Source organism: Rhea americana, unplaced genomic scaffold (genome assembly GCF_003343005.1).
Source record: "Rhea americana isolate MKP2758 unplaced genomic scaffold, rheAme1 scaffold_45, whole genome shotgun sequence".
NCBI lineage: Eukaryota > Metazoa > Chordata > Aves > Rheiformes > Rheidae > Rhea > Rhea americana.
Genome location: NW_028186590.1, coordinates 3,009,022 through 3,033,458, shown reverse-complemented (window position 1 = coordinate 3,033,458; position 24,437 = coordinate 3,009,022). Strand labels below are relative to the sequence as shown.

Sequence of the window (24,437 nt, the reverse complement as noted above, 5' to 3'; positions counted from 1 at the left end):
TGTCGCAGCTCAGCCTGGACCGGCAGGACGTGTCGGAGGCGTCGAGGCTGGTGAACCAGGTGGTCACGCAGCTCCTGCAGGCTATCCGCAGCAGGGAGGGCAGCTTCGGCTCCCTCGAGAGGTTCAGCGCCGGCAGCTACTACGAGCACGTCAAGGTGGGTGACGGCCTGGCCGCGCCGCCCCGGCCCCGCGGCCAGCCGGGCACTCGGGGTGCGGGGACCGGCCAGTGCCGCAGCAAGGTGAGGTGGAAAACGGAGCTTTGGCTGGCTGCGCCCTGGGGACAAGGGGCCCGACAAGCAACTGCGAAGGGAGGCAGCTGCGCACTGCTCTCTTAGGCRTAACTAACTGCAGGTTACGTACAAAGGGGTTGGCTGTTTCTGATGAGAAACGGCTTTAATGTTTACCAYGTTAAAATCAGTTGCACATAAATACTTATTAAAAGACGTATCTATAGTAAGCAACACGATATGAAGAGAACTCACTGAAACATCACAGCGAGCCCCCGGCTTTAGTCAGCACGCTGGTAAAGATCAAAGATGCTCTGCATCTCTGCTGAGCAGTSTCAACTGCAGCCTGAGACAGCTGCTCTTTCTCAGCACCGTGTAAGAGGCACTGGGTTTCTRTCTTGTTTATAGATGTTTTGATAGCTCTGAGTTCAACTTCGCCACTTTTGCAAAAAGCAGGAGCACTAGCAATAGTAATAGTTTCTGGTTCCGGCTCAGTCCAAAAGATGAAACATTCAGGACATCTTGTACCAGTTTCAGGCACTGCAATGCATTTTTTTTCCACACAGCTGATTCCTACATGCAAAAGGAAGACTGGCAAAGATCAGAATTTATGCATTACACAGAACAGTAAGAATCTTACAGCTCTTAAAAACCAAGACATTGAAAAAGTGAGAGAGGAACTGCTATCAGTAGATTGCTCTTCACTTAAATGCACACCAGTCTRCTTTAATAGAAATCCACAGAAATAAGCTCATTCCATGCCAGACATGGGAAATATCCCAAGGCATTTGTAGATAAAACCTAAACCGGGATGAAAACCTTAAAAGGGTTAAGCCTGAACTGCACAGATAAAATCTAAACTGCACATTCGATACTGTATTCTTGTGCTTTGCAGATATCTGAACCAAATGAGTTTGACATCATGCTTACAATGCCTGTTACACGACTTCAGCTTGATGAGTGCGATGGCACTGGAGCGTTTTATTATCTAACATTCAAAAGAAATCCAAAAGAAAAGTATTTGAGTAAGTTTTTAGATGAAGATGGAAAGTTATCAGCCTTAAAAATGCTTGAAGCACTAAGAAAAATTATTAAAGAAGAAGTAAAAAACATAAAAAGTAAGTACTGAGTGAACAAGTTTCACCTAGGAATGYTAAAAATCCAATTAAACTGCACATATGCATTGCTTTGTTGTTGATGAAATCTATTTTTCCCCCAATCCAAYATAGTTAAAAAGGCAAGGAACTCTCCCTCCTTACCTCATGTTTGTTCTTGTTCTAAGAATCACCACAAACACATCAGAGGTAATTATGTTATGCAGTTAATACAATGATCTGTTATGCAATCCTCTTTCTACGTGAAAACAATATTCAGCAAAGAAATGCAGTGGTTTGAACAGAGGCAGCAGTTAGCGCAGAAAGTACACAGGAAGATGCAAGAAGGCATCTTTGCAGTCTTAGTGGTGCCCACTTCCACAAACATGGTCATGACATGCTCGCCTGTAGCTCTTGGAGTTGCTGCATCAGCTATATCGGAAGCTTCGACCCATACAGACCTTCTGACAGCAGATGCAGCTCTACAGGTCTCGGGCTGCAGCGGGTGCTTGGGGCCTCTCCATGAGGCCTGGACTGACAGTCAGCTCTCCTGCCGTGAAGATGAGGAGATAGACGAGGCATTCTTGGAGACTATACTGCTCTAGGAGCCCAGTCCCTCACAGCAGAGGAGTTGCTGGAGGGCTCTGTGCCAAGTGAAACAGCACATCACTACACTGTAGAAAGGGGCTGGAAACTGGTCACATCTCGTGGGAGGAGAAAGGCCCCTACTCCTCCTGAAGACCTGCACTTGCAGTTGAAGAATTGGCTTAGCGCCCTCCAAGATGAGGAGGAGCTAAACATGGCTTCAGGGGAAGCAACTGGACCATGAGACACTGTGCCTTGCAGGAACACTTGGAAGAAGCGATAAATGATGTAGGTGACTCCCTGCTGTGGGGGACAGAAGCACCTATCTGCCAACCAGAGCTCTTGTCTAGAGAGGTTTGCTGCTTGCCAGCAACTTGTATACAAGATGCTTGACAGCAATTTGTATACAAGATGTCATTGAAAGACTGCCAAGGCTTGTCCACGTGTCAGATTAGTACCTTCTACTGCTCTTTCACGTGGGTGTTAATTACACCAAGGACAAATTGGAAACAATCGAGCAGGATTTCAGAGCTCTGGACATGGTGGTCAAGGGTCTGCAWGCCCAGGTGATCTTTTCAATCCTGCCAATGAGGAGGAAGGAGCGGAGAAGGAGTAGATGGATTTTCCAAGTTAACAACTGTCTGTGCTGCTGATGTCAGCAAGAGGGTTTTGGTTTCTATGATCATGGGACAGGCGTCTGAAGATCAGCAACTAACAGGGAGAAATGGGATTCACCTCATTAAGTGAAGCACATGTATCTCTGCCAACAGGTTGGCCAGCCTGGTAAAGAGGGCTTTAAACTATGAAGGATTGGGGAAGGGGAGTGTTATAAGGACAGGGTAGTCAACAAAACACAGCTGAAGTCGGGAGGCTTCCAGCATGTGCCTGCAGCTGGGGATGTGCATATGAGACATGGCTATGGGGGATCCCCTTGCACCCCTCCTGGGAAGCCTGCATGCACCTCTGTGAAATGTCTGTACACCAATGCATGCAGCATGGGGAATAAACAGTAGGAACTGGAGATCTGTGTGTGGTCTCAGGGCCATGATCTCATTGCAGTTGCAGAGGCATGGTGGGATAGCTCGCATGACTAGAATGCTGCCATGGATGGCTATGTGCTTTTTAGGAAAGACAGGCCAGGAAGGYGAGGTGGTGGAGTTGCTCTTTATGTGAGAGAGSAACTGCAATGTATTGAGCTCTGCCTAAGGGTGGATGAAGAGCCGGCTGAGAGCTTAAGGGGGATGGTTAAAGGGCAGGCTAACATGGGGGACACTRTTGTGGGTATCTRCTACAGGCCACCTCATCAGGAAGAGGAAGTCGATGAGACCTTCTACAAAGGTCTACAAACAGCTTGAAGCAGCCTCATGATCATAGGCCCTGGTTTTCATGGGGGACTTCGACTACACTGCTATCTGCCGGAAGGACAACACAGCTAGGCACAAATAGTCCAGGAGGCTACTGCAGATGATAACTTTTTGACACAGGTGGCAGAGGAGCCAATGAGAAGGGGTGTCCTGCTGGACCTTGCACTAACCAACAAAGAAGGACTGGTTGGAGATGTGAAGGTTAGGGGCAGCCTTGGCTGCAGTGACCATGAGATGGTGGAGTTCTGGATCCTGCATGGAGGAAGCAGGGCARTAAGCAGGTTTGTAACCCTGGACCTCAGGAGAGCAAATTTTGGCCTCTTCAAAGACCTACTTGGAGGAATCCGATGGGTAAGGGTCCTAGAAGGAAGGGAGGTCCAACAGAGCTGGCTAGTATTCAGGCATCACTTCCTCCAAACTCAAAAGCGGTGCATTCCAAGGAGAAGGAGCCCRGCAAATCGGTGCAGGAGACCTGCGTGGATGAACAAGGAGCTCCTGCCAAAACTCAGACAGAAGAAGAAAGTACACAGAATGTGGAAGAGGGGACAGGCTGCTTGGGAGGAATATAAGAATGTTGATGGAGTATATAGGGATGCAACGAGGAAGCTTAAGGTGCATTTGGAATTAAATCTGGCAAGAGATGTCAGGGACAACAAGAATGGCTTCTTCAAATACATCAGTAGCAAGAGGAGGACTAGGGAAAATGTGGGCCCACTGCTGAATAGGGAGGGGGCCCTGGTGACAAGGGATATAGAGAAGGCAGAATTACTGAATGCCTTCTTTGCTTYAGTCTTCACTGCTRAGGGCAGCCTGCAGGAATCCTAGAGCCTGGAGGCAAGGGAGAGTCTGGAGAAGGGAAGACTTCCCTTTGGTTGAGGAGGATAGGATTAGAGATCCTCTGGGCAAGCGCGAAATCCACAAATCCATGGGCCTGGATGCCACAGGTACTGAGGGAGCTGGCAGATGTYGTTGCATCATCTTTGAAAGGTCCTGGAGAACTGGAGAGGTGCCTGAGGACTGGAAAAAAGCCAATGATGTCACTCGTCTTCAAAAAAGGGGCAAGAAGGATGACCCAGGCAACTACAGGCCAGTCAGCCTCACCTCCATCCCTGGAAAGGGGAGGGAACAGCTCATTTTGGATGTCATCTCTAAGTATATGGAGAAAAAGATGATCAGAGGTAGTCCGCATGGATTCACCAAGGGGAAATTGTGCTTAACCAACTTCATAGCCTTCTGTGATGGAATGACTGGCTGGGTCGTTCCCAGGGTGAGGGGAGAGCAGTGGGCGTTGTGTACCTTGACTTCAGCAAGACTTTTGACACTGTCTCCCAKAACATCCTCCTAGAGAAGCTCAGGTAGGGTGGGTTAGACGAGTGGACAGGGAGGTGGATTGAGAACTGGCTGAAAGGCAGAGCTYAGAGGGTCGTCATCAGTGGTACAGAGTCTAGTTGGAGGCCTGTGGCTAGTGGAGTCCCCCAGGACTCAGGACTGGGTGCCATCCTGTTCAACTTCTTCATCAATGACCTGGATGAGGGGAAGGAGTGCCTCCTCAGCAAGTTTGCTGATGATCCYAAGCTGGGAGGAGTGGTGATCCACCTGAGGGCTGTGCTGCCATTCAGAGAGACCTGGGCATGCTGGAGAGCTGAGAGGAATCTCATAAGCAAGAGCAAGTGCAGAGTCCTGCACCTAGGGAGGAGTAACTCCATGCATCAATACAGGTTGGGGAAASACCAAGTGGAAAGCAGGCCTGCAGAGGACCTGGGAGTGCTGGTGGATGACAAGTTGACCATGAGCCAGCAATGTGCCCTTGTGGCCAGGAAGGCCAATGCTCTCCTKGGGTGCATTAGGAAGACTGTTGCCAACAAGTCAAAGAAGGTGATCCTACCCTCTGCTTAGCCCTGGTGAGGCCTCATCTCGAGTCCYGTGTCCAGTTCTGGGTTGCCCAGTACAAGAGAGACATGGAGCTACAGGAGAGAATCCAGCGTAGGGCTACAAAGACAATCAGAGGGCTGAAGCATCTGCCCTATGAGGAGCGGCTGCAAAAGCTGGGCCTGTTTAACCTGGAGAAGACTGAGAAGGGATCTTATTGTTGTATACAGATATTTTAAGAGAGGGTGTTAAGGAGATGGAGCCGAACTCTTTTCAGTGGCGCCACGTGACAGGACACAAGGCAACAGACAAACTGAAACACAGGAAGTTCCGCCTGAACAAAYGGAAGAACTTCTTTCCTGTGAGAGTGACGGAGCCCTGGCACAGGTTGCCGAGAGGTTGTGGAGTCTCCTTCTCTAGAGATATTCAAAGCCCACCTGGATGCAACCCTGTCTAACACGCTSTAGGTGACCCTGCTTGAGCAGGGGGGTTCAACTAGATGATCTCCAAAGGTCCCTTCCAAGCTCAGCTATTCTGTCATTCACAGTTCAGTATTAACAGAGGATAACAGTCCCATGTTTGTTACTTTCTAAGTGCCTTACGCAGAGAGCTATCTACCTTTTTGGTAGCAAGAGCATTCTTTTATGAATTACCTATGTTTGTGCACTTTCAGTATATTGCTCTTTTTCTGGAAAGTCTTGAGAAACTTTGTGACGACATCTTCATTCTTCATGTTTTCCACAGAAAGCAACTCATTAGAAAACACTGTCTACAGACAGCCTCTCACTTAGAATCAGCAATACAGACAGTCACATAAATACATCAACTCAACAAGTGTTCCTTATTTTAGGGTAGAACTCCTCCATAATCCTTAATCTTTTATTTAAAAGCATGTATTTTAATAAAATATTAATGTGGAAGTAATCATTTCACTAATCCTACAGGATAGTGTGTCAGTGATTGCACCCAGCTATTTCCTTTGACAGATATAAATTCTCATTAAGTAAAAATCTTAATAGTCTTCAAAAAAATGTTTCTTCCAATATGAGAAAAGATCAATTTCTTTTTTGTTACCAGATACGGAAGTAACCGTGACAAGAAAAAAGGCTGGAAGCCCTGCAATAACACTTCAGATCAAAAAGCCTCCAGCAGAAATCTCAGTGGACATCATCTTGGCTTTAGAAGTTCAGCACAGCTGGCCTCCTAGCACAAAGAATGGCCTTCCTATTGAACAATGGCTAGGAAGAAAAGTCAGGAGAGACTTCAGAAATGAAAAGCTTTATTTAGTAGCCAAACAAAACAAAGAAGAAAAGGTGTTAAGAGGTATCTCAAATACAGACAATAAGCCTATGCTGTGACATACCTTTTCTTCAACTTGATTGCTTACAACTGCTATAAAATGGGCATCCAGATTCTATTTATTATTGTGTCTTCAGGGTACAGATCTTTATTTTATCCTGACATTTCCAAATGAAAGACAACTGAAAACCTTCTTTAAAACATCAGATTTGTGACATTGCTCAACTTGTACTGAAACCTAAAAACGAAACTGCTGTGCCAGACAGTATACTATCCATTCCTAACAGCATTATTTTATATTGACTGACACACGAATATGGATCTTCCCTATGATAGTGGTGTACTTAACAGCAATATCCACTCCTCTGCTTTATAAGAATTTATGATTTCTAAAAAGCCAAAAGAACATYCCTCTAAATGGGTCTGTTCACACAGTCCCAAATCACATACTTCTACACAGAGTAAATTTACRCTTTTCTGTCAAGATACCACTGGAGCTTAATGAGAAATACTGTATCACTAATATGTAACTTTTGTTCAGATAACACTCACTACATGCCTACATCAKTTTGTAGAAACCACCCCAACTTGACGCTGGATTATGAGAATAGTCTATTTTAGCAAAAAGAGTTGAGGCAGCTTGGTATTTTTTAATTAGCATAGCCATTTCATACAATGCCAAATAAAGGTCATTACTGCTCTGCTGGGCTGTCTCTTCCAGTGAAAATGAAATGTAAATAGTAACTAAAAAAAATGGGGGAGAGAAACAGTCTAACTTACGTGAGAAAGACAAACATAATTGTTGGTTTACAAAAACAGTGAGCTGAGCTATATTGATTTTTTCTTTCAGAAACATGAACAGAAGAACAAAAGGAATGCTTTAAGAATTACCTAAGACAAGCTCATGAACATATTAAAAGCACAGTAATTAGAAATTTATACCAATCATCAAGATTTGTTTATTCAAAAAAAAAAAAAAAGGTTAAATGGTAAGGCTGATAATACAGAACAAATTTTGAAGTAGTAATTTCTGTGGATTATGTTCAGCCCCCAAATTATGTTCAGCAAATGCAGGGAAATTCAGAATTAAGCTTAATTTCAAAGTGAATCCAAACATCCTTAAGAAAGGGAATATAGTTAGAGCAGTCAAATGATTAACTCTGCCCTATATTAAAACAGTCCAATTGTGATTGTGTAGAGTGGCAGGGGAACTAAGGAGGAACTAATTAGTTACAGTCTTTGCTGAATTAATATTTCTTTTTAAGAGTACAAAGAAATTGCTGATATTCTAAAATCAAATTAAAAACGTCTTTTTTGTTAGTTATAGACAGCAATACTACRACTGCGTTTCAATTTAACGATCTTCTACTCAACACTTTAGGAAACACTTGGCGACTGTCTTTTTCACATATTGAAAAGCAAATTATGACAAACCACGGCAGCACAAAGACATGTTGTGAATCTGATGGAGTAAAATGTTGTAGGTTGGTATTTCATATGAATATTTTATTTTAAGCTTGTTTGAGTCATAATACTATCTAGGCACTGTTTCAGTTTAACATTTAAATTAAGAATAATTTGTTATAAGAGTAATTAAACTCATAAAAGGGAGCGAGAATTAGTGCTTAAAAGCCTCATTCTTGCATCTCTATTCTACAGTAGACAGTAGTACAAACTTTCATGCCTCTCTGAATATGTCTGAATTCCATGCAGTCAATGAGTGATGGAAGCAGGTTACATTGCAGGTTTAGGCTCCAAATTTGGCTTACAAAGTACCCTGATGTGATTTGTCCGGTATTCTTTCCTAAACCTAGTCCTATTTAGAAAAATTAGCTCAATAGATGACTCAGCTTTCTGTGCTTTGGGAACAAATTACATTTCCTACCAAGGCAATTTTTAAATGATGGTTTTAAATGATGGCAAGAGAAGAATGGCTGAGTGGGATCAGGATCAATAAATACTATTTTTCACTAATACTGGGTTCCACAGGAAGAACAAAAACACATCTTGTACAGAGTATACTTAAAACAACTTCTCCAGTTTACTTGATTCWATACCAGATCCAATTAAACGGAGAAAGTTGACAAGAGTAACAACTGATACATAATCCTTTATCTTTGCTTTTTGAATATTATCAGACATGCTCTGCCCCTGCCTACCAGTGTATAAAACTACACCTCTCCATCTTACTGATTATCATACCACAGGAATGTGGCCATATTCCCTTCAGTCTAAAGCAAAAAGGGCAGCTTTAACCTCCAGCAGTCCAAGTTCACATCACATCTAGTGGCATCTGCAGCAGGCAGACTATGCTGCTGAGCACACTGCTGACCAGCACTTTCTACTTCTGTATTGCTATGGATGCCAGAGAAAATTAGGTTCATGCAAAAACCCTACTTCTTAAGGTAGAAATACTTCATAGTTAGGATTACATAAATTCATATGCAGTACTTCTAGGACTATCTAGCCTATTACTGCACTTTTACTTTCAGGTTTTATACAAAACATTATTGAAAATATTATTCTGTTACAGTAAGAGCATTTTTATTGCCTTCATGAATAAGGTGCATCTTAGATATCTGGAACTGACTATGTAGGAAATACTTAATCAATTCTTTTTTATTTAACAGGAAAGATTGTCTTAAACTTTTGAAGTATCTGCTAGAGCAACTTAAAACAAAACATAAAAAACAGTTGGAAAAAATCTGTTCGTATCACGTCAAAACTGCGTTTTTCCACTCATGCGTCATTTGGCCACATGATGAAGATTGGCAGTGGGCAGACCTGGATCGCTGCTTTCATCAATATCTGAAGTATTTTCTGGATTGCCTGCAAAATTCTCAACTTCCACACTTTTTCATTCCTCAGTACAATTTACTCGGCATGAATGATAAAGCAAGCAATGACTTCCTTTCAAGGGARATAAACTATCAGATTAACAACAGATTCCCAATATTTCAGAAGGACAATTAAAAACATTATTTACAATATCTACATGAAATCCCTGACAAATCTGCCTATTTAAAAATAGATGACTACCAGCATAAGTTATTTCTGAATAGTCTGGTAATATGGAAAACAGTAACAATCAAGAACAGTAAATTGCATATTTCAATCACACTATTTGGCCATAACTCTTAGAAGAAACACTATGTTTTAAGCGCTACTTTATCTTCCATGTCCAAATTAAGATATCACCTGCAAAATATCTTCAGGGTACACTAAAGTGTACAGAACTTGCAAGAAAAAATTTGCTAGGTGCATTTTCTATAATTTCAAATATTAAGGCACTAGTGATATRGTAACCGAAGTAAAGACCAACAGTTCTATTTTAAATGAAAATTCACTGCAGAATATGCAAAGTACTCTTTTACTTTAATAAAAAAAAAAAAAAAAGCTGGATTGTAAGAGTCATTATAATTACTTTTACATAAAACAGAACTTCAGTGTCAAGAGGGTAGAGGAAAGCTGTAACAACATGTGGAACGTGAGAGCATCTGTTTCATTAAAGGTTTCAGATCAAGGACTTCTTCAGTTCAAGGAGAGTCAATGAGCATCAACGAAAGCGATAAACAAAACACACACACAACCCCCAGAAGGGATTACTGGGGCAAAGACCAAGACCTAAAGCCTCCAGTCATTAACTGATGGGCCATTAGAAGAGTACAGATGTAAGTGGAGAGGATCCACCTGGACTTTTTAACTGATAAGGGGAAGACAAGACAAACGTAAGGATTTGGGATACCTGAGGGGGCTTGTGGCCCTATACAAAATTTACTAAGAAATGTTTAGGAGAAGAGGATATATAAAGGTCCAAATGTGTGTAAGCAGTTTGCAGACAGCAGCCTTGCTTGGTCACTGCAGTCTATTTTCTTATTAAATCCCTTCTTAACCATCTTTCTGTGTAATCTAACTATCCTGTGCAAGTGCTATGAAGTGTAGGTGACAGCAGCTGGAAACACAAGAGGCAAGTTGGGGCCATCAACTGGCAGGAGACCTCAGGTAATAGAAGCTCCTGCATCTGTTGCCAGCAACTGCAGCAAGAAAGGGTTCTAGCATCAGTCACTGGAGCAGGACCACAGGTCAGAGCACCTGCGCACCTGGACTAGAGCACTGCATTTTCCCTTAACTGTGTCCGTGCAGTTGTGCTTGCATGAATGCGTGCCTGCGTGCTTTCCCATAACCACGTGTGTGTCAAGTAGAAGGCCCAGAGTCTGAGCAAAGATGTTAGATGGGCAGAGGGCCCATGCTGATATTTGAGGGTTCTGCAAGTATGGGAGTGCTTGAGAAGAACGTGTGCATCTATTTGCTAGCAAGCATCAAGCTGGACTAGCTGAAAGGCAGGTAGGAGGCCTGCATTATGGCAAAGGGGGCTTTCTGTTTACATGAGCTGGTGCTACACATGGGTCCTGACAAAGGCAGTGCCTTGTTAGCCTCCACAGCTGGCCAAATTAGCAGCCTCTTTGTACGTGTGTCTGTCTCTGGGATACACACTCAGCTTCGTTACTGGTTGAAAGCACACACAGAAGAGCTCTGCATCCATCAGCCTGGGACAGACAGACCTCGAGGTCCTCACATGCACTTGGCTGGGCTTCCCAGAGAAATCCCCACATCTCAGAGCCACCAGAAGCAGCAGCCTTTTTAACATCCCTTAACAGAAATATTGGCACAGGACAGTCACCAGCACCACTGAGCACAGACAGAATATGGTAACGAGATATAATTATTTTCCTCAAGTAGCTTATTTTCTTGTCTAAGTCTTCAGAATTCTGTTGAAAATTAGCCTTTTCACTAGACTCCGCAAAGGAGGCAATTGTTATCCAGTGTGCTACACCTGAGGTTAGGACATGGAAAAAAAATGCAATGGGAACATAGCACAGATCAACATTAGTGCCACAATATCAAGTGATTTTATATCAAAACATTATGAAAGCCTGCTGCATCTAGTACATCATTAGTATTAGCCATGTTTTTGCACTGGAAATCCAGTAATGCCAGTTACTGTGGCAATAAGCATTTGTGTGTAGATCCCTGTAGAAAAATACACATCATTTCCATCCATATCAAAGAATTTCCATTTGAGAGCCTAACAAAACCAAAATGCAGCACAACGCTGAAATTCTCCCAAAGACTTTTGTTTACCTTCATTCGCAAAACTCAAACATTGCAAAACAGGAACTTGGGCACAATTACCTTTTAGTTTATCCCGCTTTGTCTGAACAGCATTGATGGCTATAGTTTAGACAACTCTTCATTAACCTGCCCAGATAGAATACAGCTCATTTTTTCTTACTTTGAAGAACATTAGGAAAAAAAAATAATAATGACATTCCCTACTTTTAAAATTTGGCAGTTGATAAATATTCAGCATTTGAGAACTGCTATGCTGTACGAAACTACATCTTTTGCTTTTCTTAAGGAAGCAGACATAGGAAGCCTGTATTTTCAGCCTGTTTTTTAAAGACAAAATACCTATCAGCTTAAATAATGCCCATATTTCATCTCAATTATATATAAGAAGCGCCAGAAGAAACTTCAGAGAACTATCTTATTAAATATTCTCATTCACTGGATTTAGTTTAATAGTTTTGCATTTACTTATATAACACACAGAAGTAAACACAAGTTCAGACCAATGTCATTTGTATAGAAATAGCCCCTTCCCTTTTAACTTCCAAAGGGTAAAAGGATACTCCGTTACCATTAGCAGTCTGCATTAAAAAAAAAAAACACCTTACATCCAAGTTTAAAATCTGAATCAACTTTGTCTGAAAGAAATAAAGCTGACCCTTCATATGCATTTTTCCAAGCTGCTCTTCATGACCTTGTTAGTATTTAACTCTGGTAAACTACTTCATCCCTCCCCCCACACCCCTTAAGCTAAAACAAGCATAAAAGCAGAAGTTCTCTTTTTCAGCAGGCCATGAACACAGACCTCTTGTCATGTGCTCCTCTCCATTGAGAAAGGATGCAGACTTCCCTCAAAAAAAGTCTTGAGACATAAGTGTTAACAAAAATGGCTTTCAATATTAGTTTTAAAATATGAAATACTTGCTTCAGCAAACATCAGTTACTGCAAACAAAGCAGTTCTCAAATAACTTTAAATTAACATCAGAAATACTCCTGCATGCCACTGACATGGCATATCAACAGAGAAGTACAGTATTTTGAAACCACACCGACAAACATCGCTTACATTCACTATCCAGTTCTCTGAAAATAGAGAGGAAAAATAACCTTTTACATTCTCATATGTTAATATGACAATTTTAAAAAGCAAAACAAATTTGCTTTTAAATGAATAAATAATAGCTTTAGAAGTTACATGTATTACGGAAATAGTACTGAAATAAACTTTTCTTAAGTTAAAACTCAAAATAATGCCTGGACATAAAGCCAGATTTGTTTCTACATTAAAAAAAAAAAAATCTAGATTAGCTTTTAACTTGTGTACGTGCATGTATTATTTAAACGTGACAGGTACAAAATACAGTGAATTAAGAAAATTCACTTCTAAATTCAAGCCCATAGGTACTCACATTACCTATAATCACTTACTTTCAGTAACTTCAAGGTGATTATAACTCTTTTGGAGGCCGTCTCTGAGGTCTTCTAACATCCCTTTCAATTTCTTTTTTGAGTTGAAATTGTTTGTATCTTTCTGCCATTGAAATCAGCTCATTAGGAACTGCCTGACAATAAAGCAGCACAAAAACAAGGTCAGTTTTAAGAATTTCTATAAGCTTTTAGACATCCACTTAAAAGAAACAAACAAACAACAAACAAACATAACAAGATCTAGTTTAGGACACTCAAGTCAGTTACTTGTCTGGCTCCTGCCACTGCAGATTTGTTTTTCTGTAGGTCTACTCACGCATAGGCTGTGGTATAGTTTTATGTTAAAAAGGTTAGACTGAGTGAAAATATTCAGCACAGCATCCACGCATTTTCAGTTAGATATGTACACTAGTATCCCCGTATCTGATAACATACGACCAGCTAATTAGAATAGTTGTATTTCAGATAAAAAATAATTTAATGATTAATAAACAACTGGAAAATGTTACAAGTGCCATTAAAATGTGACACCATGCTATATTTATTTGAATGTTATACAATTATGATTGATAGAAAATTCCTTTTGGAATCAATAAGTACAAGAGTTCCCCTTTCAAAGGCTCTTTAAGAAAAAAATGTTGCCATTAGGTACGAGGGAAGCATCCTCACACTGATAAAATACACAGTTAAAAGAAACAGAAGGGCAGGCAGGGTAAGTAGTCAGTTCTCACACCAGTGACAGGTCACCAGACCATCTGACAGAGATCTGTATTAGTGTATGTGCCTTTTGTTTTGCAGTTTTGTGGAAAAGAAGGTAAATAGCATCATYAAACTGTCCCATCAAAGTTACTCAAGATAGTAAAGACTGAGGCCAGCTGCAAAGAGTTACAGGAAGACTTTATTAGGTTGAGTGATGCTGATTAATACTATTGAATAGAAGAAACGGGACAATAAGTGTATCCCATTCCCACAGATCATGAAACAAAGGCAGTAGCTAGCAAGTTCTTAAACTGGATGAAACATCATGCAGACATTAATGCACACTAATCATTCACTGCATTCTCACAAGAGGTTTCAGATTACTAATCTATCAAAACCAACCTGCTTAGACAACATGCACATAGCCATACAGCAGAGAGGATGTGCCCAGTTTCCTGAGCCTGGAGTAAAACACAAGCCCCTCCAGTGCATGATGGTATTTCTTCAATTGCTCAGTCTGCAAGGTTTTGTCCCTCATTAAGAGGCAAAAATGCAGTTCCAGCTCTGAAATTTAGTGCATTCACATGCCGTTAAGTCTCCTTAGAAATTCCTAGACCAGACAACGCTTTACCAGGTGAAGGAAACTGCCAGAACAAAGCTCGTGACAGAGCAAGATGGCATCCCTCCAGTTTCAACTTCTTTTGTCAGGCTGCATAATTTAGTGACACTCACTCTTTGCCATCAGCAACTTTTCTTAAGCTGGGATCAGACAGACTGTTAGTATGCATTTCATGCATTGAATTGCTCTCATGGGTAAACACCTACCCAGAAACCAGGAGCCCACAAAATAGGCTGCTTATAGAAACAGTCTAGTCTGTCTGGAGCTTTAGATGTTGTTCTAAAGAAAGTGAAGAAACGATGCATCACTCTAGCTGAAAATCACTAGAAACTTATCACCTGATATAAAACTAGTAAGACAGAGTTAGGTTTCCAGTTGAAGCAGTGTATAATTTTCCTCCTCTGTGTCACGGTAGACCCTCTCTGGCATCATGGAACATAATTTATTCCAGCTCAAATTGCAAGAGTTCCTTGTCAGGTTGGTTTCTGATAAGATCAAGGAAAGAGCGGGAAGGAGCTAGAATATGGAACATAGAAAACTTTAATTGAGGCAACATCCAGCTCCTAATGGTTTGATTTCATAAGATTTTACACAGACAGTTTCATATATAAAACTATATGCTAAACATATAACCTAGATATGTTAGTCCAAGTGAGAAAACAAGGAGGAATAAAGAAACGAAGATACCAAGAACAGTGTTACATAAAAATTACTGCATTACAAAGATCACAGAATAACTGGAGTTGGGAGGGACCTCTGGAGATTATCTGGTCCCCTGCTTAAGCAGGTCACCCAGCGCAAGTTGCCTGGGACTGTGTCTAGTCAGGTTTTGAGCATCTCCAAGGATGGAGACTCTGCAATGCCTCCAGGCAACCTGTGCCAGTGTTTGGCTGCCTTCACAGTGAAGCGTTACCTTTTCCTTTTCTAACAAATTCCCTGAAAAATCTGCCCATGCTTCTTAATAAGAAAATTTCATCATGTAATATTCCTGCAGCATGATATAGAAAACTGGCAATGCTTCTCTTTTATCCATTTTTCTTCAGAGAGTTGATCTGTGTATTGAGTATCGCAGACAATATCTCTGGGTGGCTAAAAAATACACTTTTTTTTTTTGATACTGTAGCACTGCAGACCTTGATGTCTTCAATTGTTCTCTTTCCCTTTCACATGATGCTTAGAGACTAAAGTCATATTTTCATTGCTGTGACTGTGAAGAAAAAACTGCCTTGTATAGCTGTCTCCCTTCTATCAGCTGTAACTAAAGCTTGAAAGAGATATGACTAGTAGTTACCCTTGAAGATATGGGTATAGAGATGTTTTTTCTTTTGAGCTCAGGATCTGTTCCCAGCTGAACTACTTTATCTTAACTTTGGAAACTTGAGCCTGAAGCAGGAGACCACACATGGATGGTAGTGGCTGATTCAGAACACAAAGATTATGTGAATTTAAAGAATTGCTAGAGGCAAGAAGTGCTGCAGCTTTAAGTAGTTTTAGGAGGCAAATCTCTTCTTTTCCTCCCTCAAAAGGATTTTATCAGGCTTCTTTCAAAGATGTTACACCACAAAGTGCAAGAGTTGTAAGAACTAGAAGATTTAGGTCAAGATTTAGGTCAAGTTCTAGCTCAGAGTTTAAAGTTAGAGTACATGTCCACAATAAACAACTATAAGCACTCTCCTGGCCCTTGGTAAATGAAAGGTAATTCACATTAATCAACAACAAAACACTTATCCAAAAAAAACCAAAAACACCCCACTCCACTACCCACACAACTCAATCAGGGCAGAAACTAGGTATTTATTATGCATCAGGCAAAATATTGTTTCTTGCTCTATCAAGAAACACCAACGTAATTGTGTTTTCAGGCATGGCAGTAGGAAAAAACATTTCATTTAAATAAGAAAGTTATACGTTCTAGTCTTACTTCTCCAATATTTACAAACATTTATATGAAAAATATCTGGGAAAAATATGTGCAGATATCATGAGTTGTCAGATACCAGAGACTAAAGGATGCTTGAACTACTTCTGACCTTTATACTGTTAAAGATGATCTGTGGAATATGTGTTCAGAAGTGAAATGAGTGGAATTAAATACCAAGGAATAAAACAGATCATATTATGTGTGCACATGTGCATACATGTGTGTGCACACGTGCATACATGAACGTGCTAGATAATTGCTTTTTCTCGGGACGTTGAAGGCTTTCATTAAAGTTGGAGATTCTCTTCTGGGACTCATCTGTAGTAATGTGAAATACAACTATGAAAAGGTCCAAGCTAAGGATATTCAGGACAAAAGGGATTTAAGTACTGATTTTTTGCTACATTAAACTCTGTCACAGAAAGGTATAAGCAGGGTTCTCATGCTCACAACCTGCTTCAGATGATAACTCGTAATTAATGTATACCTTACCCAGTAAGGTATACTTTTTCTTACTTGGTTTGCTCTTTCCAGAATGTCAATCAGCTCAGATGCAACTCTCCAATCATTCTTAGTGACAAGTGTTACTGCCTCCCCAGTACGTCTAAACAAGGAACAAAGTAAATGTTGATCTTCAAAGTAGAAGATAACTACACTGTTTGGCTTTTCCTACCAACATATACTTCAATAAGTAATATATTAGACTACAGGCAGTATTTCTGAACTTTTAGATAAAGCAGGTTGGAGTACTTGCTATGCATACAACATAAACAATTTTTTGTTTTTGTGAAGGCCAGAATAAGGCAGTTCACCTAAAATGAAGCAAAGGCACAAATAAATCAGAACTTTAGACAATAAACCTAGCATAAAGACAACATATACAAGTATGAAAAAATCATGTAATAATATCTTTAAAAACGTGCAAGCATGGGAAAGCAGTATTCAAGTCTCCTAACACCAAGCTACGCCACCATTAAAGGCAAGGAACTCTGAACTCTTTTACCAGTGGACTGTTTTGGAAACTAAGCAGTTCATGAACAGACTCAAACAAGAAGTAACATTTCAGAACATCTATACAGAAGTGGAAGTATAAGGAATTATAGCTCTTCCTCACATTAAAACAGTTTTCAAACATCCCTTCCTCCAACAATTTCAATGACAAAACAGAAAAATATAAAAACTTGTTTGCCTTCAATTTAACAGCTGACAAATTTCAAAACAAAGTAGCATGTTATTATCTGAAGCATACTTCAGTATACCATCACTCCTCCATTCTGCATCGCCCATAGCTCTAGCATTCGACACAGAAAACAGTTCCTAATATAATAGTATTAATCAAATATTGCTATTTTCTTGAAAATACTTACCCTGCTCGTCCAGTACGACCTACTCTATGAACGTATTCTTCAATGTTCCGAGGGAAGTCAAAATTAAAAACATGAGTAATGTCATGCACATCAAGACCACGGGATGCTAAGTCAGTAGCTATCAGTATTCTGACCTTGCCTAAAAAAAGAAAAGAAAAGAAAAATCAGGTGTTTATAACACACACAAAAGACCTACTCTATAACACAGATTGTTTGTTAGTGTATAATACACCTATCCTTGACACTTAAGGGAAATTTGTTTGTTGTGTCTCACACTGACTTAACCTTAGATAGTAGGTGCCAGGTAAGTACTTGTATAGTCATTTCACTATTTTATTTCATAGGTAGAACAACAAGGTGCAGCAGAACCAATTAACATGCCCAGCTGATGTAAAATGCCTGTGAAAAAAACAGAAACTTCAATAACTATTTTCTCAGCTGGCATCCTTATCACATGACTTTTTTGTTTTACTGAGTCACATAACCCTGAGGTATAATCCCCCTAGCATAATCAAAGAGCAGAACTGCAAGCACCATCATCTGACACTGAAGTTGACGGTTCTGTAGACTAGTACAATCTTGATCGCTCCAGAAAGACTTCTAATAGGTCTTACCCTAAATTATTTACCTCTTGGCCATTCAAATGTTCACTGTACAAAGCAAACCGTTTGCTGTTTGTGTTTGTCAAATTAACAAACTGTGTATCATTCAGAGCTTCATACCTATGCATTTAACATTTTCATTTCTAATGTACTAAAGAATCACTGCACTTAAAATAGACATGAAGTTGCACAGAACAGTTTAAAAACTTGGGCTAAACACAGCAGTATTTAGGTACCAATCTACCTTTCTTGAAGTCATCTAAAGCCTGTTCTCGATCACACTGCTCTCTGTTACCATGAAGAGATTGAACTGGAATTCCTTGGAGACCAAAGTCACTTGCTAAGTCATCAGCTCTAAGATGAAATAAAACAACAGTTCTTTAAAAATAAAATAAAATATAGCCTCTAGATTAAGTATACAGAGATAATAATCAGACAGCTAAAAGCGTCTAAGAAGGGGCAAAATTGTACCAAGGCCAGATGATATTTATTCTAACAATATGGAAGAAAGCATAAAAAAAACCTCATAAGAAACGTGTATTTTTAAGCCCTTCTCATCCTCTCTCAGAGAGAAGTCTTCAATGAAGACACTGAATCCACAAAGCAAAGACAGACAGTCATGCAGCAAGAAAGTATCAACCCAGAAAGCACTCTATCTTAATGGAACAGTTGAAAAGATGGCACCTTTTATCATGTGCCTTATATACACAGAGAGAGAGAAAATAAAGCAGTAAAAAAAAAAAAAAAAAAAAAAAAAAAAAAAAAAAGCAGCACTCTGTGGATAGTGCAAAGGAAAACTTCCTTGTTTTACATGGATGCAAGCACACCATGATTATATAGCATGTGTGTACCCACTTGAACAGTTTTGGGATTGTTAAAATACAGTACTTCAGCAGTAAATAGTTTTTTTTTGTGTACAGATCCCCCAAGCCATCCCCTTCCACAAAGGATTTGTCCTAGTAAGTTAACATTTCCTCACGAAACAAACAAACCTGTCTTTTGACACAGACTCCATATTTGTATCTCAGAACAGTGTTTCTGACTTTGCCAAACAAGCCTTCGTTCTTACATTTCTAGACAGAAGTCTGAAGCCCTTCCAGGCAGGTATCAAGATTAAGCCATGTGCTACACAGGCAGCAAAGTTTATCAGCTGAAAGGCATTTGATCAGGGGTCAGAAGCTCCCCACACTGACCGCTCAAGAAGAGCTTTCAGAAAATAGTTTAGATCCATTTATAGGAAAAAATCCCCACAATACCTCTTGAAGGGCAACTCATGTCAGGCCCTACCTCTGCCCTCCACCCACAAACTAGAAAAAGATATTGCATGCATCATAGAACATAATTAATTTTCAAATATTCAAGAAACTAAAGGCTGGCAAACTACAAAGTTTTGTCTCACTTCCTTGCATCAAAAGAAGACACAAGAGTCCATTATTTACGTTGTTTGCTGTAGCACCTGCAAGGCTCAGGTAGGGCACAATGATAGACAAAAAAAAGTTTTGTACGTACCAGTTGTATGTGCAAGTAAAGAGTAAATTAAATTAATATAACCCTAAAAACATTAACATCCACTTTAATTATGTGAAATTAAGATTTCCCACCACTATTATTAGCAGTTCTGAAATTAATAAGTACATGAAGGGTTAAGGGGTTAAGGACACCACAGCCTTCAGTACTACCAGCACATTGATGAAAGTTGCTATCACATTTTATTATCTAAATTTAAGAAATTAGTCAGCATTTCTGAAAGGGAGAAAAATATAATACTTGAAAGTGATTACATACGTAAGTTTCTTTCCCACAAAAATGATGACCTTATCTTTTGGCTTCATAGAGTCAATGAAGTACCGCGTGAAAGCTCTCTTTTCTTCTTCTGGGATAACAACAACTCTCTGTTCTACTGTGTTTACTGCCTGTTAAACAAAAAGATGTTACATAGAAACAGATTTGAATAGTATTTTTGTCAATTCCCAAATTACAAAATTAAGAATTATGATACTACCAAACTATTATAAAATAGAATATATATTAGAACTAAAACAGTGCAGATTTGTTGTTTTCTAGTTGCCTTACGAGTGAAGTAAAATTTATCTTGAAGCAGTCTGTCAGCCATACATTTTCAGAGATTTAGAAGGCAGAGATCTGCAAATTAGTGAGGTGAAGTGAAATAAAAATTCTTAGTGAAGAGCAATTTGAAGTAGTTTATTCTGAGTAGTCAGTAGAATCTAGTCTAGTCTAGATTCTCCTGACCCTGCATCATAAGCCACATCTTAGCAAGATTTGAGAAACTGGTCAGGTACTCATACAGATTCCTTCTCCATATGGGAGAACATAGAGAGGTTGAGGTTTAACAAAGTTAGACTGTTAAAAAAAAAAAATTAATTGTATGGCATGGACATTTCAACACTAACCGACATCACCAAGTCCCCCTGGTATAAATGTACAGCTGAGCACTTTTAAAGTGAAGAAAAGCTCTTTAAAAAAGTTTTAAAGTCATCCATATCAAGAGATGAAGTTTTCTGTGTTGGATAGGAAATGATCTCTCTTGGCTATCTTCCTCTTCAAGCAAGTTATCTAATGCTTACACAAATCAATAGTTAAATTTCTTCTCATGATCCATCTCAGAACATCGCAATTTGCTATTTCAACTATATTCTCCTATCAAATACTACCATCAGATATACAAAATACTTCAGTTTGAAGTAACTGATAAGATTATCAGTAATTAAGAAGTAAATCCAGCAAACTTTAGAATGAATGCTTTTCCAAAATAGAGCTTCTACTGTCTTGTGTCACCTTACAGTAACAAGTCATCTACAGGCTCTGAAAAATTCTTGTTTTTAATCTTAATTCAAATTAATTACAAAAATTCAAAATAATGATTACTGACAATATCATAAGCATGTATTCTGGCCATTATGCAGACTTGGCTGAAAGTTTTATTACTGAAACTATAGAAATGTGTTTATAGGAGTACAACATTCAGTAAACTTCTGGATTCAGTTGATGTAACTGCTTGTCATTTGTCTTCTGAAAGTCTAGGTCTTCAAGATCTTGTTACATAAACATTTGAACAAAGTTCTTTTCCATTCTTCTTTTAATCTCATGAAAAGCTTAGAAACTCAGAGTTTGTTGGAAGTTCATATTGATTTTAGTTACAAGCATTTACTTTATATATAGTTAAAAGTAAAATAAACTTTCTGGTTTATCTGTAGTTCTTCTACAACAAAAAAGAAAGTAAAGAGCAACTTACTGCTAAATCAAGAGTGCCAACATATACAATCATAGGATTTTTCAAATAGGATTTTGCTAGGCGACGAACACCATCAGGCCAAGTAGCACTAATGGGAAGTGAAGAGGAAAAAAAACATACAAGAAAAGAGTGCAAAATCTTCTAATACATTAATTGCATTCTTCTTTCTTTCCTCTTGCACACCAGAAAGGCAACTGTATGCTCATTTGGTTACAGTAGTCAACTTCCACAACATTTAGAAGCCGCCCTTAGAAATTAACTGTTAATGGCTCTCTTCCTTTCAAGATAACTATACTTTAAACCTAGAAAGTTATGCAACAATCATGGAGTCTAATGAAGCCAAAAAGTGAGTTTAGCAATTTAATGACTTCTAATAAGCAAGCTTCTACTTCCTAATTTTTTAAAACAGTAGCAACAATCACAAGTATTTTGGATTGGAAGTGTTGTGTGTTGGGACATTGTTACTTAACTCCTGAAAACTGCACAGTTTTGAAATGAGTCCAGGTACAGGCTAGGACAAGTACTGATCAAAAGCCTGGACACATGTTTGGTCCCAGATGCAAAACAGAAGTTGGTCAATCAATACGGTAATTCGTAGCACTCCCAACACACCTTCCTTTTTGGAAGGGACACAGATGTTTGCACAGCTGCATATAAAACTTTAGAAAAGGCAGAAGTGTAAATCATTTTGTCAAAACAAACAAAACCACTCATTAGGACTGACCAGACAGAGGGAAAAAAAAAAAAGAATGTCATTGTCACTTAGGCTAATAAAAGCTTTAATAAAAACTGCCATACTCATTCTCAAGTTAACTTGTTCACGTACTGAGCACTACTATGCTTACATACCTTGTCATCACAGTTTGTCTGTCAGGCCGCACATCTATCAGGATCTTCATTATTTGAGGCTCAAATCCCATATCCAACATTCTGTCAGCCTCATCTAAAACCTGCTTAGAATAAAATTCGTGTCTGATTTCCTAAGATGAGAGTTTCATCAAGACTTGACACAGTAGATCATTTTATGAAAGGATTTTCATTTCAGAACCCATTCCATAGCTTATTGCAAAACCTGTGCAACTTTTTATTTCACCTCTTCAATTTCTCTTATGTAGTATGTTCACAGGCATCACAAGAAAGCCCACATCATCTTTAAGAACATCTAACGCAACTGAAGAGGAAAAAGTATGCTTTAGAGTGCTTTCATTTTTCTTTTTCACTCTAATTTGATTGGTGCCTACATTTAAGTACACAATTAAGAAAAATGATGAAGAACAACCACCCAAATCTTAAAATCCATACAGCACCCTTTTGATGACAAGACTTTAGAAATTTAAATGGACAGTCTCACTTCTAACCTGTTAGAGCTTTCATACTAGTCCAAAATATCCCTTATCAATTTAGTTTCTCATCAGTAAGGAAGAGGAAAAAAAAAAATCCCCAAACCAACCACCTAGATTCTACACATTCTAGTTTTCATAAGGTTGAGCTGAGAATTTAAGTTTCCTACTTTTATCTGGTAAAAAGGCATAGCTTCCCTATCACTTAGAAAAAATAAATAAAAAAAACCAAAGAGAAAGTAACATAATTCTGACTCTTTGCAGAGAAAAAATATGCTCAAAATCAACATGAAAGTTAAAGCAAAATGATATCTTAGGTATCCGTCAGGTTAGAAATAAAAATCTGACCGATACCAGCATTGTCATGTAGGCATAGATGCTGTTAAGAGGATGTGAAAGCAATAAGGCAGGTACTTGCTACATGGTATTAACTTTTCAGTCTTTACCAGAGATGACAATCTTCCAACACAGCCATTAAGGCTTTTTTTTAAGCACTTCTTTCAACTTTTAAAGCCCTCAGGTCCATTCATGATAATAGCTATTATTCTGGCTATCTAAATCCATCAGTTATATGGATCATAGATTTTAAGTATCAACATTTTCCACTCATGTGGAAACCTAAGACTTGGATGATAACCCCTTTTTATTGTGCTTGTTTTACAGCTTCTTTCTTTTTGGGTGTGTTATTCTACACTAGAGGCTTCTAGTGCAAAATCTCTGGAATTTCCTGAACAATAATAAATCCTCAGAGAGGCAGAAGATAGGAATTCTATTTTCTAGTTTCAGTCTATTTTCAACAGATTCATGTAGGCTTCATTAAACTACCCATACTTTAATAAAATAGGAAGGCTGAAACTTCACAATTTTAAATAGAGAGTTGGTTACGATGCTCCTTCCAACAAYAGAAATTTTCTAAGCTAGTAAGTATAAGTACTTCACTGGAAATGGAGAGGAAGGCATATGAGTATATATACCTATTAGAGGAATCAGATTAGTAGTTTAAGTTTACTTTCATTTTTTTCTGCTAAATGCTTGATAAAAAACCCCCTGAAGTCTGTAACAGATTCAAGATAGTTATCAGCATCATTTTCCAACTTCCTCATAAGCAGGTGACTTAAAAAGCAAGCTTTTTAAGTAAATTCTCCCCTAAAATGGTATGCCATTTCTAAACAATTAAAAGGTTGTATGGGACAGAAATAACCAGTGTTTCTTCTGAAATCATGAGGAAGAGAAGCCTATCTGCAGTGAACGAGTTACTAAAAGTCTGAGACAAGTCATGACTGCAATTAACTTGGTGGTTCTGCCAAGCAGGAAGAAGGATTTCCTCAAGCTGTCAGTTCACATTATGTGTTTAAATATAATTGTCAGTCTCCATAAAATGGAGAGTCTGTTTTCTCACCAGAGGATGAGTCTCTTACAAATAGCTACAACTGCTGTAGCCCTATCCCTCTGGTCCTTACTGCACAAGTACTAACAACAACTTACTAGTAACCTTTAAAAGAAAGGGGAAAGATGACTTACAGAAGACATTTGATCCACTAATAATGGGTCTTTGCATAACTAAGTTTGAAATAGCAAAAATTACTATTATGAGATAAAAAATTTATGATCTTTAAAATGCTTATTGTATAGAAGTCTC

The 24,437-nt window shown here is 39.1% G+C and overlaps 2 protein-coding genes across 2 annotated transcripts in view; one reads left to right on the top strand and one right to left on the bottom strand.

Moving 5' to 3' along the window:
• Positions 1 to 5: 5 nt before the first annotated feature.
• Positions 6 to 10,335, top strand: CGAS (cyclic GMP-AMP synthase; the record flags this gene model as incomplete). Its single annotated transcript, XM_085316087.1, has 5 exons — positions 6 to 155; positions 1,123 to 1,345; positions 6,217 to 6,462; positions 7,760 to 7,922; positions 9,069 to 10,335. Coding segments are annotated over 5 exons (1,125 nt in total), but the record flags the coding sequence as incomplete, so codon positions are not given.
• A 1,296-nt stretch (positions 10,336 to 11,631) lies between these two features.
• Positions 11,632 to 24,437, bottom strand: part of DDX43 (DEAD-box helicase 43) — a 20,979-nt gene continuing 8,173 nt past the window's right edge. The window contains exons 10-18 of the mRNA XM_085316043.1: positions 22,905 to 22,911; positions 22,308 to 22,408; positions 21,459 to 21,546; positions 19,991 to 20,118; positions 18,450 to 18,559; positions 17,604 to 17,742; positions 16,753 to 16,840; positions 12,998 to 13,131; positions 11,632 to 11,697 (exon numbers count right to left, since the gene is read on the bottom strand). Of these exons, the coding sequence (XP_085172169.1) occupies positions 13,018 to 13,131; positions 16,753 to 16,840; positions 17,604 to 17,742; positions 18,450 to 18,559; positions 19,991 to 20,118; positions 21,459 to 21,546; positions 22,308 to 22,408; positions 22,905 to 22,911 (775 nt within the window). The 3' untranslated portion in view covers positions 11,632 to 11,697; positions 12,998 to 13,017. The remainder of the gene's footprint in view (positions 11,698 to 12,997; positions 13,132 to 16,752; positions 16,841 to 17,603; positions 17,743 to 18,449; positions 18,560 to 19,990; positions 20,119 to 21,458; positions 21,547 to 22,307; positions 22,409 to 22,904; positions 22,912 to 24,437) is intronic.